General features: G+C 33.9%; 1 protein-coding gene across 5 annotated transcripts in view; it reads right to left on the minus strand.

Moving 5' to 3' along the window:
- Nucleotides 1-47: 47 nt before the first annotated feature.
- LOC132701988 (dopamine receptor 2) overlaps nucleotides 48-16,136 on the minus strand; it is a 241,809-nt gene continuing 225,720 nt past the window's right edge. The window contains exons 4-6 of one of the 5 annotated variants that reach the window (XM_060670365.1): nucleotides 15,812-16,081; nucleotides 11,092-11,177; nucleotides 48-547 (exon numbers count right to left, since the gene is read on the minus strand). In XM_060670365.1, coding sequence (XP_060526348.1) covers nucleotides 16,010-16,081 — 72 coding nt within the window. In that variant the 3' untranslated portion in view covers nucleotides 48-547; nucleotides 11,092-11,177; nucleotides 15,812-16,009. Of the gene's footprint in view, nucleotides 551-11,091; nucleotides 16,082-16,136 lie in introns of all 5 variants that reach the window. The other 4 variants (XM_060670367.1, XM_060670369.1, XM_060670368.1 and 1 more) reach the window with 4 other exon arrangements.

Here is a 16,136-nt window from a genome sequence, read left to right on the forward strand (position 1 = left end):
CGAAATTTCATTAGGGAAAATAAATATCAAAACAGAAAAACGTCGCAATTTAATTTGTCCAACTCTATACATACATACATTTGTTTCGTATAAGAAATATATATATATTAACACAGTTCTAAAATATTTATGTTTGTTCCAAGAGTAGAAAGGTACCGTCGACTATAGTATAGAAAATAAACGTCATAATATCCTCAAACGCTATACAAACATACATCATCATTTTACTTCAGACAAAATTAAGGACCTAATTTCTGTACAGCTACCTAGTCTAAACCTATAGTTCTCCACAGGCAAATGTCACACGAGTCAGCAGGTTGCGCGAGACTACATCCTACGTCATCCTTAAAGAATTAGTTGACTTGGTACACGAATGAATGACTCTAGGGGTCGGAGATCCGGGGCTCGAAAAACTAGTATGAGAAGATGCTGAACTGGCTTGCCGACCTTTGTGATGTCATAACGGGTAGAGCTCGTGGTGGCCCACTGAGGTGTAAGTGCAAGCGCTAAGATTCGGCTCCAGTACTTGGGAATGCGACTTGAAGTACTGCTGAAACATAACAATTATATATAACGCGTTCCATTCGAATTTTGAAAGTGGTGCTAATTATTATAATATGTGGTATAGGTGTTAGGGTACGAATATTAATTGTGCTGTCGGTGTTGTATGAACTAGTATAGGTAGAGCGTGAATGCGACATTAATAGAGGGTGTTTCACGGTTGATGGTACCTTGGACGTTTACTGCGAACGGTATATTACATTGTCCTGAACATTTGGTTAGTTCCATAACCGGCGATGCTCTATCAATCTAAGATATTTTGAGACATCATTCGAAAAGGAATTTAATTTGATTTTTAATACGTTATAATATACAGGGTGTTCTATTAAAAAATGCACTTTTAAGTATTTTTATATCTATCTGGTTGGCAAACTTATAACTTTGTATTAGCTAATAAAAATTTAATTGAAGCTATGTTTTGGTCGGAACAATGAAGAAAATAATTTTTTTCTCGAAAACCGCTGTAGATAGGTAAAGGAACCTATTATTCAAAAACAATCATAAAGTATTAGCGGATCAGAACATGCAATAGCATACTAGAAGTGGCAAGGTAGCAGCCATAAAAATGTTTCAAATCGATAGAGCATCGCCGCTTATGGAACCAACCAAATCTTCAGATCAATCCAATGTACCCTTCGCCGTAAACGTTTAAAGTAGATACACTGGCTGATGGAAGGCCGAAAATACTTTTTTTAAAAATATTTGGATGATTAGGTTTTCGGATCTAATCTACTTAGTTACAATGTACACATCAAAATTGAATAGGAGACAAGCCTAAAAACCATTTTTATTTTGGATAAACATTATTAACAAAAACGCAAGTAATATATATTTTTTTATATGTGATCGTTTTTCTGCATTTTGTTTGTTTATTTGCGACAGCGCAGTAAAAAAAAGTGGTATTGTGTCTAGATGAGTTAAGTGATTGACTCTGAGCAACTTTAAGTTAATAATGTGTACCGCTACCAGCTTGAACGCCAGACACAATTCAAGCTATGTTCAGGCATTAGACAGGGGCGCTGCAGGAGTTACACAACCAACAGGAAACAGACCGGTCACAGCCAACTAGATAAGAAGAAGAAGAAATGGACAGACTATACGAAATAGACTACAAAGCACTGGACTACATGCGAGAAGACCGGTGTGGGTGCTTGTGCTTTCCAGAAGGAATTGAGGTAGGCGTTTACAGTAGGCCCGAGAACACTTAAGTGGAATGACGAAGATTGGACCAATCTAGATTTGGATTAAGGCTAGACTCGAAAAGAAAGAAGGGTTTGAACACACGGAAATGTGAGTTGTTTAGAAACTATCCAAGAAGTGGAGGCACGGTGATGATTTGGGCAGCAATCACTTTCTGTTGAAGAGTTTCTAACTGCAATACATTCTGGAACCTATAGTTCTTCCAAATGCAGCGCAAGGTGATAGTGATTTTATTTTAATGCACTACAATGCTTAACCACAGAATGCAAGGAGAGTAAGAATGTTTTTAGAAGAAAACCATATGGACCTTTTACCATGGTCTGTGCAATCGCGGGACCTAAATCCCATCGAGCACGCGTGCTTGATATTTAATTTAATTTAATATTTCAAACAAGAAATGAGTTTCTAAATTGTTTTGAGTAACAATGGTGTCTAATTCCGACAAGGAGATCTGGACAACATCATTAAAAACCTGACAAGCCTTACTTTACTAAAATGTTACATCATTTGGTTATATTATATTATTTGGAGTATACTAATCGGTATATTTTACCGGTTGCCTTAATTGCTTGCGTACAGGTAAATGTTAATGGTCTTATTAATTTTTGTTTACCGTTTCCAAACTATATTTCATTTGTAAACTTTATTAATGTATTTTCGATGATGCAACGTTGCCGCTTCTAATAATAAGACGGCAACATTGTTAAATTGACTATAATACTCTATATTTTACTATATTTATAGATTTCCTGTTCTTAGAATATTTTTGCTTACTACCGGATTTTTCGAAATTTTAATTATTTTTCTTTTTTTTCCAAAATATACCACTACAACTTCAACATAGCTGCAATTTTAACTCATAGAAAGCTGAATATTTTGGTTGTAATTTGCGAAAGCTCTGCATATTAAATTTATCTAGATAAGCTTACCCCATGCTATGGTATGGTATGGTGGTTAAAAATTAACGATTCTGACGTCACTTTTTTGAAACAGTCTATGAAAAGAGTTGGACATATTTCAAACTTAATTTAAAATAAACGTGATCCAAAATCTATATTTCAAAGTTACATTTTTTTTGTGGATCACCCTATATTTCATTTTTATCTTTAATTGCTATAGACCAAAAAAAGGTTAATTATTATTATATTTTCTATTCCCAAGAAATTTAAACGAATTAAAACATTGTTCACACCCTCCAACATATAACAAGCTGCTCATAGTTAAATTTACTGCTTAGCTGCAAGGTTAAATTTAACTGCCGCATAAAAGTTTTACTTCAATATTATACAGAGTGATGAAAACATTGATTCCCACACACATTTCTTATGCATTTTACGCAAAATGCGTTTTTGTATTTCATTTTTTAGCATCTTTGACCCTATTTTATCAAAAAAAATTGCAATTTAAATGATAAAATAATTAATCTCGTTCGTGTTCGTTATTCTCAATGCATATGCGAGTGCTGAACTGGTCTAGTTATTCATAATTTCATATCCTCAGGTGTCCTTGGAGGTATATTGCAAACAGATTCGTTTTTAATACGTTTATCAAAGCGGTATTGGGGAAACGAATGTTCCTAACAATTTGGAACAAGTTAGTAAGGAAATCGATCAAGAAAAAATGTAGAAAATTATTTTTGAATTTATAAACCCGTTTTCTGCAAAATTTTCTTTCGTTAGTGTTATCTAGAGTGAACGCCGTATTGGAACCGTCATTAGAGAGTCAAAAAAAGTCCAACAATCCAGAGAAAACCGCATCTCAATATCTTTATCCTAACCTAAAATATGACTAAGCAAAATTTAAAACTCACTGTTTTAAAATATTTTTTTAATAAAAATTAGGTTTACTCACTTCTCAACATTGTCAGAGACTAAATTTATTTTTAAGTTTTTGTTTTAAGTAGTAACTTAAAGAAATACAGCATCTTCTTTGACAGAATTATTGATTCCTAGTTCTCGAGATTGTTACAAAAACATTTTTCTGCCGTTATAGTTATTTCAATAGTTTTTTTTTTAGTAGGCTGTGAAATTAACTGACTGCTGAAACAAACCAAAACATTCCTACCTGATATCTGACTCTATACGCATCTTTCATGTCGTTATTTGGTGCTTGAAATAATTTCCTGCTTAAAAAATGACGCACGGCACTTTGAACATTGGTAAAAACTTTTGATTTTCCTTCAATTAATTTCATTGTGTTTTATCCTCATCAATATTTGGTTTCCAGAATGTTCGGATAGAGTTATTTATAGGCGTTGCGTTAAGTGAGGATAAAGATATAGAGATACACTTTTCACTAGGTTGTCGAACTCTTGTTCGACGTACAAAAATTCATATCGTTGCATTTAATTTTTTTTTCATTATATCAGAAAAAGCCATCTGGTGGCAGAGTACCCATGTGAAATCATCCCACTCACAGCTCGTTTGCAAGTCCAGCAAAAGCCCTTTTGAACCACTTCAAGTTTATTAATATCCATTAAGCAATTTTGAAGTTATCGACATTTTTTTCCGGAAATGTCGGAGCATCCCCCACCACTTTCCTTGTAGAGATAGAGTAAAAAACATCTAACAAAAAAGATTTGATTTTGTATGAACTTTAAAAAGGTGTTCACTTTAAGTGTCACTAATATAAGAAAATTTTGCAGAAAACCTGTTTTGCAGCCCTCTGGTGGCCATTTCAAAATTTTCACAAATAATTTCCAGCATTTTATATTGGCCGATTTACCTTTAACCCTTACTGGGACACATCAAACATCAGTTAGATTACCCTCTGCAGCTCCACTGAGATTGACACTTTTATTCTAATTGCGTTAAAATAAGTCCTTTAATCAACACACAAGATTGTTGAACAATTAAAAAAAATTATATAAACTTGACCACCCTGTAAATGTTAAAACATTTCATTTTATTCGTGCAACGCGGTCTTTATTATCGCGCAGCAGAGACACGTTAGAACGATTTACCAATCGTGTAATCGAATTAAAATACAAATGTACGTGTTATTGATCGATTCGGAGCATGAATAAATAAGAACGGCGCCTTAACGATAATAAGGGAAAATAAATCATGACGCTTACAACTGGCAATAAAATATTTACCACCGGCCATTTATGACAAACGTTAAGGGTCCCAATGGTTTTCCAAGATTGTTAGATTGGCATGACAAAGAAATTCGGCATATATTTTTAGAGTAAGAGGAGACCAGTTGAAGACATTCTACATTTATTAAATTGGTTATGGGATTTATCTAAGTTACACTGTTTTTTGTTCTAAAAATATTTCTAACTGACCTGACAAAAAAAAAAACAAACAACTCCTAGTCAATACTTTAAGTATTGGATCGGAGGTACACAGATATTTATTAGAAACACTTCACTGACTTTAAAGATGGCTCTTCATCATCACTGGATGATGCTATCCTAGCAATACCTACAAGGATCTTATTGTTCCTCCTCTTATAATGTGAAAAATCTCAGTATTTTGTTGTGGTATTAATGATATTATAGACTAATGAAGAGATCCTCCAATTCAAAGAGAGTTTTTACAGCCTTATTCTGCATAAGTATCCCAAATAGGTAACACATGTTTCTGATATTTTCTATCTGGGTACTGCAATTTAGATTTTCATGCAGGATGAAGCCCAGATACTTGATCAAGCCAACCTTGTTCAGGAACGCATTGTTAATTTTGATTTCGCAGTGACTTGTTTGTGAATTTTTTTCTTTAAAGATCGTGTGTTTACTTTTTTCGAAATTAATTTTGAGGTTTTGATGTAACCGCAATTTGTAATATTTTGTTAAATCACTGTTGACCAAATCGGTAAGTTACACAGTATTTTCTCCACAATTTGTCATTACTATGTCATCCGCAAAGGTGCACTCAAGACCTGCACTGCACTGCACATAATTATTTGCCACAATCTCACTTTTTAAGCCCACAATTGCACAAAAATGATGCAGAACGTCACGTTTCCACTTCATTGGAGAGAACCTCAGGACTAACAATTTCTAAAGTAGGTCGACAAAAACAGCAATAAACTTCTCATCTTTGTCTAAATGAGTTGCTAAATGGCATAAGGGGTTTAGCGCTTAGGGTATTGCTGTGTTTCAGAAGTCTATACAGGAATTTGTCGTCCTGTATATACTTTTAAAATAGGAGAAGCATTCTAGAAGCGATATTGATCTATAATTCGATACATGCGTTTTAGGTCCAGATTTATAAATTGATCTCGCGCAAACTTTATTTTATCGGGAAAATTACAGCTGATTAATACATTTTTTGCTAAATTAAGCAAAACTCCAGCCTTGCGCTTAAGATTTGATATATTATCGCCAATTGCCATTAAATTTTCATTACATTCAATCTCGGCAAAAAGAGGAAAACTCAGTTTTTTTTTCACGCTGGACCTCCTGTATAATCTTCGAATGTACCTCCCCAAAACATATATCGAAATTATTAACTACTACAATAGGATTGTCCGTTTTGTTTCCATTTATTTGTAACTCATCTACCGTGTTTGCAACAGGTCTATTTTTAATAAACGTTCCACAGTTTTTTAAAATTCGAGCCAGCCTACTCCCAGTTATTATTAAAGTACGGGCTTTGATTTAGTTATTTAATGTATTTTAGACCTTTAATTTTTTAATGACATTTTCATAACGTCTTTAAATCTTTCTAAGCCTTATTTTTGTCCTTTATTAACTCTAGCATCCACGATGACATCCAATAAATATTTTGATAAGTCCAATTAGTCAGAATATTCGTTTAAACTTTAAACACTAATTACTTCATAACTTATCAGCCACGGAGCCACAGGTGATATTATCAATCAAAATGAGAAGGTGTGTTTCGTGAATATAGCGGCGAATGCTAGTCGTTAAGAAAAAAAAAATCGAAAAATACGAATTATCATATTAATGTGTAACGCAAATTCTTCATACTTTTTTTTTCAAAGAAACTTCCACAAGCTACTGTAATACTATTTACAAATCTTCTGGACTCCTGTTGGCCTCTTCATAACTAAACTAAAAGTGACTAGCAATCTTTTCTGCTTATATAGTGTGAGGGAGGCGGAGCTAAAGGAGGGGCATGAACATTGGCTCAGATGACTGATTCCCATATTGGGGAAACCTGACCGCGGTGGGTTCTCCATTATCACCAGTCATCTCAGATATATTTATGGGAGCTTTTCGGAAGAAAGCCCTTCACACCTTCCATCTAAAATAATAGAAACGCTACTTCTACTACTTGATGAAACTTTTGATGTTTGGCCTCATAGTCAAAAATCCTTCCGAGCTGAGCCAATTTACAAATAAAAAGTAACAATATAAATATAATATAAGTGACAAAACAACAACTTAGATAACAAGTTTTTTAGATAACCATATAAAAACACAAAAACAGTAAGAAACAGTAAACAAACAGTACCACACTAGTTACAACTACAATCAACCACCTGTTTTAAATTTGTCTTAAATAGTCGAAGACAGCCAGCAAAGGGATCAACAGAACAACTGTTAAATAACCTCAAGGTTCGAGTTAAAGGAGAAAAATAGTCATAGTTGGCGTGATGAAATGGAAACAAAACATTGGGGAACTCTGACGTCTCTAATAGATGTTAAAAATAATGGACTGGAGGAGAGCCGGACAGTTATATACACCGTTCAAAATTTTTTAAAACGTCAAGATATCGGAGTAGATTCTTCTAATTTGCAGACCATCTATCCCAAAAGGCTCACATACCTTAACATAATTAACGTGAAAGTTATTGTAGATATTTATTCCCGCTCTGTATGTTAGGGACCTCAGAAATGCCCCCTGAATAGTCTCCAATCTATCAATGTGACATCTGTAATGTGGAGACCACACTACTGATGCATACTCCAAACTAAGGAGCAATAAAGGGTTTTTAAACAGTCGGATGAGAGCAATGTACTATTACGGGTAATAAAACCCAGATCTCTCATGCCCTTATTAACAATATCCTCCAGCTGATCCAAAAAGGTCAGTTTACTGTCAAAGATTCCTAGCTTTGGTGATACACACTATCGTTGGATTGTTAATAATATATCTATTTTGAAGGGTGTTAAGCGATAAAAAGAAATACTAAAACACTTTCCAACATTTAGATCCAGACCATTTTCTCTGCACCACGAACTGACATTATTAAAGTCGCTCTGAAGAAGCTGACCGTCTATAAATGAGAAATGATGTTTTGTAAAATTTAAAATCATCTGCAAAGGCAATATGTTCAGAATAAAGAACTACATCACTCAGATCTCTTATAAACAAATTAAGGAAAACTGGACCCATGTGTGAACCCTGAGGCACACCCGAGTGCACCACAATTTCGCTGGAAATATAATTGTTGATTCGGACCTGCTGTGTACGCCTTGACGTTTTACCGTAGAAGTCCGAAAGCTACCCCGCACTTGCCACTGATCCCTTCTTTGCATCCAAAACAATACATATCAAAAGTTCTTTAGAAATATAACGTTAAAACCAGATTTACCACTTATCAAAAATATGTCAACATCTTCGATCCGTCAAAGGCAACAGTTACCTACATAATCGTGAAGCCGGACATTAAATATCTTATTCCATAAAACTACAATTCCTGCACGCAATCAATTGTTCTCTCAAAGGAAAATCGAAGAGTCCTTAGAAATCTGTAAGCAACCAATCTTAACCGTGACTCAGGTCTTCACCAATATGGGAATCAGTGGTTCGAAAATGGAAAATGTTCAAACAGTATATAAGCCAGCAGTTTCACCTAAGCTCTGAAGAAGTCAACAGGATGATTGGCAAAACGGCAGCAAGTTTGATTCATCAACAACCGACGTAGAAGAAATCCAGAAGGAAGAGTTGTAAATGGTATTCTTTGTAGAGAAATTGCGGTTTTCAGATATTTCTGTTTTCTTCATCTTAGCGCCCAGTGGAATGATCTTTAACTTTTATTGTCTGTTGTTTGCATTTGACGATGATGATTAAAGTTTGATTAACACAGGGCAGGATTTAATTATTTAAAGGTTATGCAAATTGGATTGCAAAAACGTAACATAAATTCAGAATCGATTTGAAACGCGAATGTTACAGACTGATTTGCATGCGGGGGACTACGGGGACTGCTTTTGTTCTAGTATCCAATAAAATCACAAATACGAGCGAGAAATAGAAATTGGATTGGATTTGAAGTAAATCATTTCCGGGCACGAAAATATGCACAGAAAATGCGTCACTGCAATGAACGATTTATTTTTGAAGAAGTGCGATGCCGTCACAGCTCCAAAAAAAATAATCAGTATAGTAACAGTTTAACAACTGACACCAGGTTGAGGAACATATACAAGGCAGCTTGGTTATATGACTTGTTAGAAGTATATGAGATTTGGAAAGATGGATTCATATCACAACACTCACTATGTGTCGATTAATTTTATATTTCACTAAAAAAAAAGAAGACTAAAATTAAATTAAATAATTAATTAATTAATGAATTAAATCAAATTAATGAATTAAATTAATATTCATGATTTTCAATTTAAGACAGAAATTTACAGAAAACAAAAAGTTCAAATAGTTCCAGAAAAGCTAAAATTACAAGAAAGACAAGTTTTCTAAAGCAATATATATACAGGGGTATACTAAAAATATCTATAATTTCTTCTGGACCAAAAAATAGTAGAATAAAAAACATAAATTTATTTTTGAACTGAACAGTAATAGTACCAATAAAATTCTCAAACTATTACACTTACATTTCTGTCAGTAAAGAAAGTAAATTGTATTAGAAGATGGGGATAAACTGTGCATCTTCTGAAGTCGCTTCAAATAATGATGTTAGCCAACGAACCGCAGGCTACAATTCTGTGAAACTACTATGGAAATGTGCAACTTAAATCTATTTTTTCGTCGTCAGCCACGTTTTGTTTAAATGGTACGGTAAATAAAAAAAATGTAGATATTGGAGTACAAATAATCCCCGATGGATTAGAGAAAATCACACACAACATCCACAAAAAATAAATGTTTGGGCAAGGATTTTAAATCAAAAAATATATTAGACCTTATTTGTCCGATCAAAATCTTACTTGTTTAACAATTTCCTCAAAATGACTTCATTCCTACTTTCGGAGTTTCTTTACCACATCCAAATCATCCTGACATACCCGATAGACAAATTTGGTTTCGACAGGCACTAAGTAAATATTTAAACACGGTCCTTCCCGGACATTGAATTGATAGAAGATCAATAGAATGGCCTGCAAGATCTCTAGATATTACTAAACCACAAAATTTAGATGATTTAAAATTTAGAATTAGATGCTAAATAAGAAGAAAAATGTTTTATGAGGGTTATATTGTCAAGAAGTTAAGTTTCTTTAATAATTTTTCTTCCATTTTTACTCACTAGCCATCTTGTAATTGGTCTTTCTGAATGTGTGTTGTGTTAAACAAATTACAAACTTCTTTTGCTCATAAAAAGTAAAATTTAACACATAATTCGAAAATGGATTTTGAAAATTGACATTCCATTTAAAAAAGGAAGTTGGTATGGACAACCATTTTTTGATCGTCCCTGTATATTTTCTGTTTACTGCAAAATAAATGAACCTCTTTCATATTTTAGCCGTTCACTTTATAATCGAAAGTCGAAACTATTTACGTCGTTACGTAGAATCAAATAGCGTAAATTTCTAAGCAATGTTAATATTGATTTTAAATTATATTTTCATTAATTTAATTTTCTATTTACGAACTCAACGAATATGTGATAACACACAAAATGTCTTGTACTTCCAGGTTAAAACGGTAACAACTTTCCAGCGGTTTTCTAACCAACCAAAGTTTCTTGCAAAACTGAAATTTCTTTAAAATTGCAAAAAATAGAAAATTATAAACAAATATGCTTAATATCTTTTGTGGACTAAAAAGTTTAACAAAATATTTTTAAACTAAGCAATTGTCACATTTATGCACAACACTATTTAAAATAGCTATAGAGAACTTCCTCACAAATATAATTTAAAATAAATCCATGGAATCTTTACCCAAATTCATCTAAAATGTCATCTACCTTGCACCACTCTGTATATTATTTAAAATAAAGTTGCTTTCGATCGAATTCCAATCAACGTCGTTATATCCAAAGGAAAAAAACATTGTGGAACACATTCCATTTCCGAAAAAATGAGGAGCGGTGGATTCTGAACTTTAGACATTTTATTAATTTCTAGTCAGCTTTCTTTTGGATATAATGCCCGCAGCGTGTCGGGAATATATGTGGGTGGATGCGCCGAGTTTGATGCATGCTTGCATACGTATGACAAACCTTCCACCCCGAACTGTTTAGACTTCGGCCTGGGCTTTGAACATGTTTAAGAAGTTGTACATAACCTCTCCGAAGCCTTCGCTAACCTAAAAAAAGCATTGAACGAGCTAAACGCTAGGAAGTGAAACAGGCATGCTTTATGTGTCGGACAAGTAAGACGTATTTGATATGGTTTGTGTGTGGCAGTAGTGTAAACGAGTAGACATTTACTTAAAAGACGAGTCACGAGTGCCGAGCTTGCAAGCCGAAGTGTGTGATTAAACTGGACACGAAAAACTGGCAATAACTTTATTTTTTCGAAAAAAGAAAGCGTGCTGTCTCGATCTGAACATTGGACATTCGATTTTGAAAAATAATTATAAAAAAAATAATTATAAATTGATCGACTGCTGGTAATGGGGATTCTCGTTTTTCCTTTGTTTATTTATGTACACTATCGGGCCCAAGCATTGCAAGGAATAAAAAAATCGAAGAAATGCACAATATTTTACAGTACAGAAGATAATGTTCAGCCATTTTGATTCTATAATTTCACGTTTAGTTGCATAGCAAGCCCTGATGAATAAAATTCTTGAAGTTTGGAGAAACAAAAATACTTAATGTTTTAGGAAAGTTGATCAACTTCATGTTATCTATAAAATAAAAGTTATAAACCATAATGAGCTACTAAAATGGAAAATAGTTTTGTTATTTTAGAGTCCTGAAAATATTGTCCGTTCTTTATTATTTAATCGACCTTTTTTTTTTGGCTGTTTTTGAACAAATAATCCTTCAACTTAATTATGGTACAAAAAGATTTCGGTGATTAATCGATTAACACTCAAAGCATTAAACTTTATGAATTTTTTTTATTTTTAATTTTAAGGATTTTTAATTTGCATGCAATAATTATACCTATTATACATATTATTTGGTGAATTATATTTGTATAAACAATTTAAAACACGTTAACAAAATCTTCGAGATAAGCCCACACAAATTGATATACTTGGAAGATCAAAATATTTTAGCATTTTCTAACGCTTCATAAAAACTTATTATAATTAAATATGCACATTTAACTAATATTTTTTGTTTCTTGGAAAATGGGGGACCTTTATTTATAGAATTATATATTATATGTTTTACTTATACAAAGTGTTCGAGAAAATGGGGAAAATCTGTTTTCTTTCTCGAGAAATTGTACATGTAGATAGATAGATTCAAATTCCTGAACAACTTATAAAGTGAATGATAAAAAAAATAATAAAAGGCGAAACAAAAAATTGTCTGGACCTGGTTCTCCAAAATTTGAAAATTTGGAAAACATCATACCACAAAAAAAACTAAACAAAGCCTCCGATCACTTGGACGACAAATTAAGCAAAGAAAATTGTGTAGTAGCCTTGACTGAATCTAAGAAAAAAAAAAAGGCCCCGGGCATGTCCATATATTTACCGGAGTGTTAAAAGTGAAGAGAACAGCGAGAGGAGTATCAATACTAAAGGCAAGAAGGGTTGGAGCTGTAAAATAAATAACTGGGAAGCTGTTCATGAAAACATTGTAATAGTTAAGCAGGAATTTTATAAAAAATTAGATGAAATAGTTACAGACTAAAATTAATAAAATAGATAAATTATGCTGGGTCCAATTGTAGAGCCAAATCAATAATGGTGGAGCCAAATCAATAATCACTATTTTGTAAAGGTCAAGGCTATATTTTCGAAAAACTAGAAACCACCAAGAAGCTTAGGGCGGCAGTCATGGAGACAATTATCCACACAATAAACGGAGGAAAAGACGGGACGAACACTCAAGTGACTATTCCCGGAAAAATCGTTAATAGTTGAAATAACTACTTCAGGAATCTAGACAAGTATGTACTAGAGGTAAAAGTGAGAGAAGCTGCGAGAAGAAATTTATTCAGACGCAGTCCAGCAGATAGATGCTTAAATGGACATCCTGTCGCCAATGAATAGAAAATGGCTATCATCTTCTAAGAAAGTATTAAATCAAGAATTCTGTGTCTCTTCCACAGTTTTCAAAATATACCTAACAATGACATTAAAGAACTGGACAAGAAACGCCCAGGGTGTCGGAATAGAAATTGATGATTGATAGGAGTTTGTTCAGTTCAGTTAATGACCATGTCATAAAGATGCGAAAGCTAATGGATAAAAGCAGAGAATGGGGCTTGACACTCAACATATCTACCTGTGAGAAGTTGGCAATGGACAACAGCCAAGAAATCCTTCAGTGTCAGGATTATGAGAATCTGGGCATTACATTCGGCTCACATTTTCCGGTCACTTGATATAATAACTCGGTGAGTTAGTTATTATTTATTTACGAAACAAAATCAAAAACGAATGAAAAAGTGCTACAAATAAACGATTTATCAACCAAAACCACACGGAAGGAAAAATTCAGCATTTCAGCAAATTTCTGTCCAACTTATGATAAATGGCCATGACTTATCTTAGAAATAAAATGGAAGGACAACCGTGTTGTCAGTGTTTTGTCAAATGAGTACGGCGTGGAGCCTTTACAAAAATGTAAAAGGTTTTCGGTTCAAGAAAAAATGAAAGTTGATGTTCCCCAACCCCCTGCAATAAAAATATATAACACGTTCATGGGGGGTGTGGATCAAATTATTATATATCCAACTACCGAATTGCCATGAGGGGTAAAAAGTGATATACCTCCATACTGTATTGGATGATTTGTGCGTTGCTAATGCTAGTCAACTAGCCCGCGTATACGGTTGTGAACAGGATAAACTTAATTTTGAAAGAGAAATTTCCCAGTATCTTTTAAAGAAATATGGAGTAAAACCGAAAATGTGTGGGCCAAAGAGATGTTCTATATATTGTACCACTTCGGATGGACAGTTCGTCAACAGCCAAGAAGAAGGTGTTTTTTATGTAAAAACAAAAGCACAAAATCGTGTGAAACTTGTCAAATTCCACTTCACTAAAAATGTTTTGATGAATTCCATAAAATGTAACCACTTTTTAATGTTTCTGTTTAAAATATCAAAAAATAAAAAAAAGATAATTAAGTCTTGTTTTTTTATTCAATAAGCGTTAACGACCCATTATCAAAATCAAAAACCACATTTATAATTTTTTTTTTAACTTTTTTAAATATCATATTTTGTCGTTTATTAATTCAAAACAATGAATTTAGTTGTTCAGTGTGGTCAGTGATATTTTGAATGTTAGGAAGGACAACTGTAGCAAGTGCTATTGAACTCATTGTCTTTAAAAGGTTGTGGTGAAGTGTTGATATCTCTCAGGTGGAAACTATTACAGAGAAGAGCAGATGAAAGGTGTTACAATTCTGGGTTCTGTGACTCGGGTTGAGATAATTTTGCAGCTCAGTCAACAAGAGAGTTGATACCCGACGATTTTTAGGTCGAATGATGATGTGACAATGCATCAAGGTTTCGGTCTGTGTGCTTAGGTTTTATCTAAATAGAATGACCCAATGTTAATTCTGATTTTTCATTGATAAGAATAGCTAAGAATGGGCGATTATTATTAGTTTTTAATTCAATAGTATGTTAGAATGTATAGAATTGAAATGGCTAAGAAAATATCGGAGAGATTCATGAAAATGAAACCAAATAACAAAGGAATAATTAACGTAGCGTTTCCATCATTTTGGATATAGCGCTTTCTTCGCAAAGGCTTCCTTAAAAAATTTGCGAGGACTTGCAATAATGGAGAACCCATAGCTGTCCCCGACGTTTGTTCATAAATGCGTTACAAGAAAAATTTATTCCAGACAAGCACGTTTGAATTAAGATAAATGGGTTTGGATCCAGACTCTCGGATTTTAATATATCTGAAATAATGTGTACGACAGGGTTGGGTTTTGTCAACCTTGCTGTTTAACGTATATGGAGAATATACCATACGGAAAGCGTTAGACGGTTGGGAAGGAGGAGTCATCGTATAAGGAAGGACAGTCTCCGCTACGCTGATAACATCACACCAATTGCCAAAGACGAACACGAAATGTTGACACTTATTAAACGAGTATAGACAGTTGGAGTTTGGCCTTGATTTGAACCCACAGCATTGGAAATACCCAGCATTCAAGCTATCAAGAAGGTAGAGTCAATAATCTCTCTGGGTGCCTATAATCGTAAAAATGGCGAAATTAGATGAAGGACCTCTTGCTAAAACCGCAACGACCAACTTTAACGAAATTTTGAAAGGACAGCATATAACAACCTCAACAACAACAACATTGAACCCACATATCCCATACTAGAAGAACTTAAGAGAGAGAAACAATATACAGTGCCAGCGTAAATGATGTAGCCTTGTATAGAGCACGGCGAAATTTGACGTGCACGTATATAATTAAAATGTCTAATTTTTGATATAAAAAAATATTTCAAAATGTCAAAATGACAAGAGGTTGCCATTTTAAATATTTCTTTTAAATGACCGATATGTGTTATATATATGTATGTCCAATTTCCTCACTACTACCTGGACGAGCAAATAAAGACATTAATGGTATTGTTACAGTCATGACCATTTATCATCTTTCGTACTACGCCATGTATTATCAATAAGCGACAAAAGAAAGTAGGTATCCCCATCAGTCTATAGTATCAAAATCAAAATCAAAAATCAAAAATTGGTCTCAATGCTCAGATCATTTTGAATATCGAAAAGACGTTACAAACAGATACGTCAGAAACACCACACTCTTTTTTAGTTACGTGTTTCATTGGGAACGTCCTCTAGGCCCCCCCGGCTTGCGCGTAGGAAGGAACAAGAAGGGAGGAAAGCGTGACAAATGTAAAACGAGGCGTCTGGAAAAAACAGGAATGGAATTAAAAATAAAACAGCGACGTGGATCGTATGAAAGGTAGGTTCGCGGATATTTCCAGGGGCGTCGGGCCGGAGGGGGCCCTGTGCTATATGTACGTCTGCTCGCACGAGTTGTGTCGCAGAGAGTAAGATGAGTAGTATCGTTGTGACGAAAATCTCTGAAAAGAGAAACGGTAAATCAAATAATCGCCGCTCCAGAAATTATCTCTGGCG

The sequence above is a fragment of the Cylas formicarius genome, unplaced genomic scaffold (genome assembly GCF_029955315.1).
Source record: "Cylas formicarius isolate icCylForm1 unplaced genomic scaffold, icCylForm1.1 PGA_scaffold_5__7_contigs__length_24384050, whole genome shotgun sequence".
NCBI classification, from domain to species: Eukaryota; Metazoa; Arthropoda; class Insecta; order Coleoptera; family Brentidae; genus Cylas; species Cylas formicarius.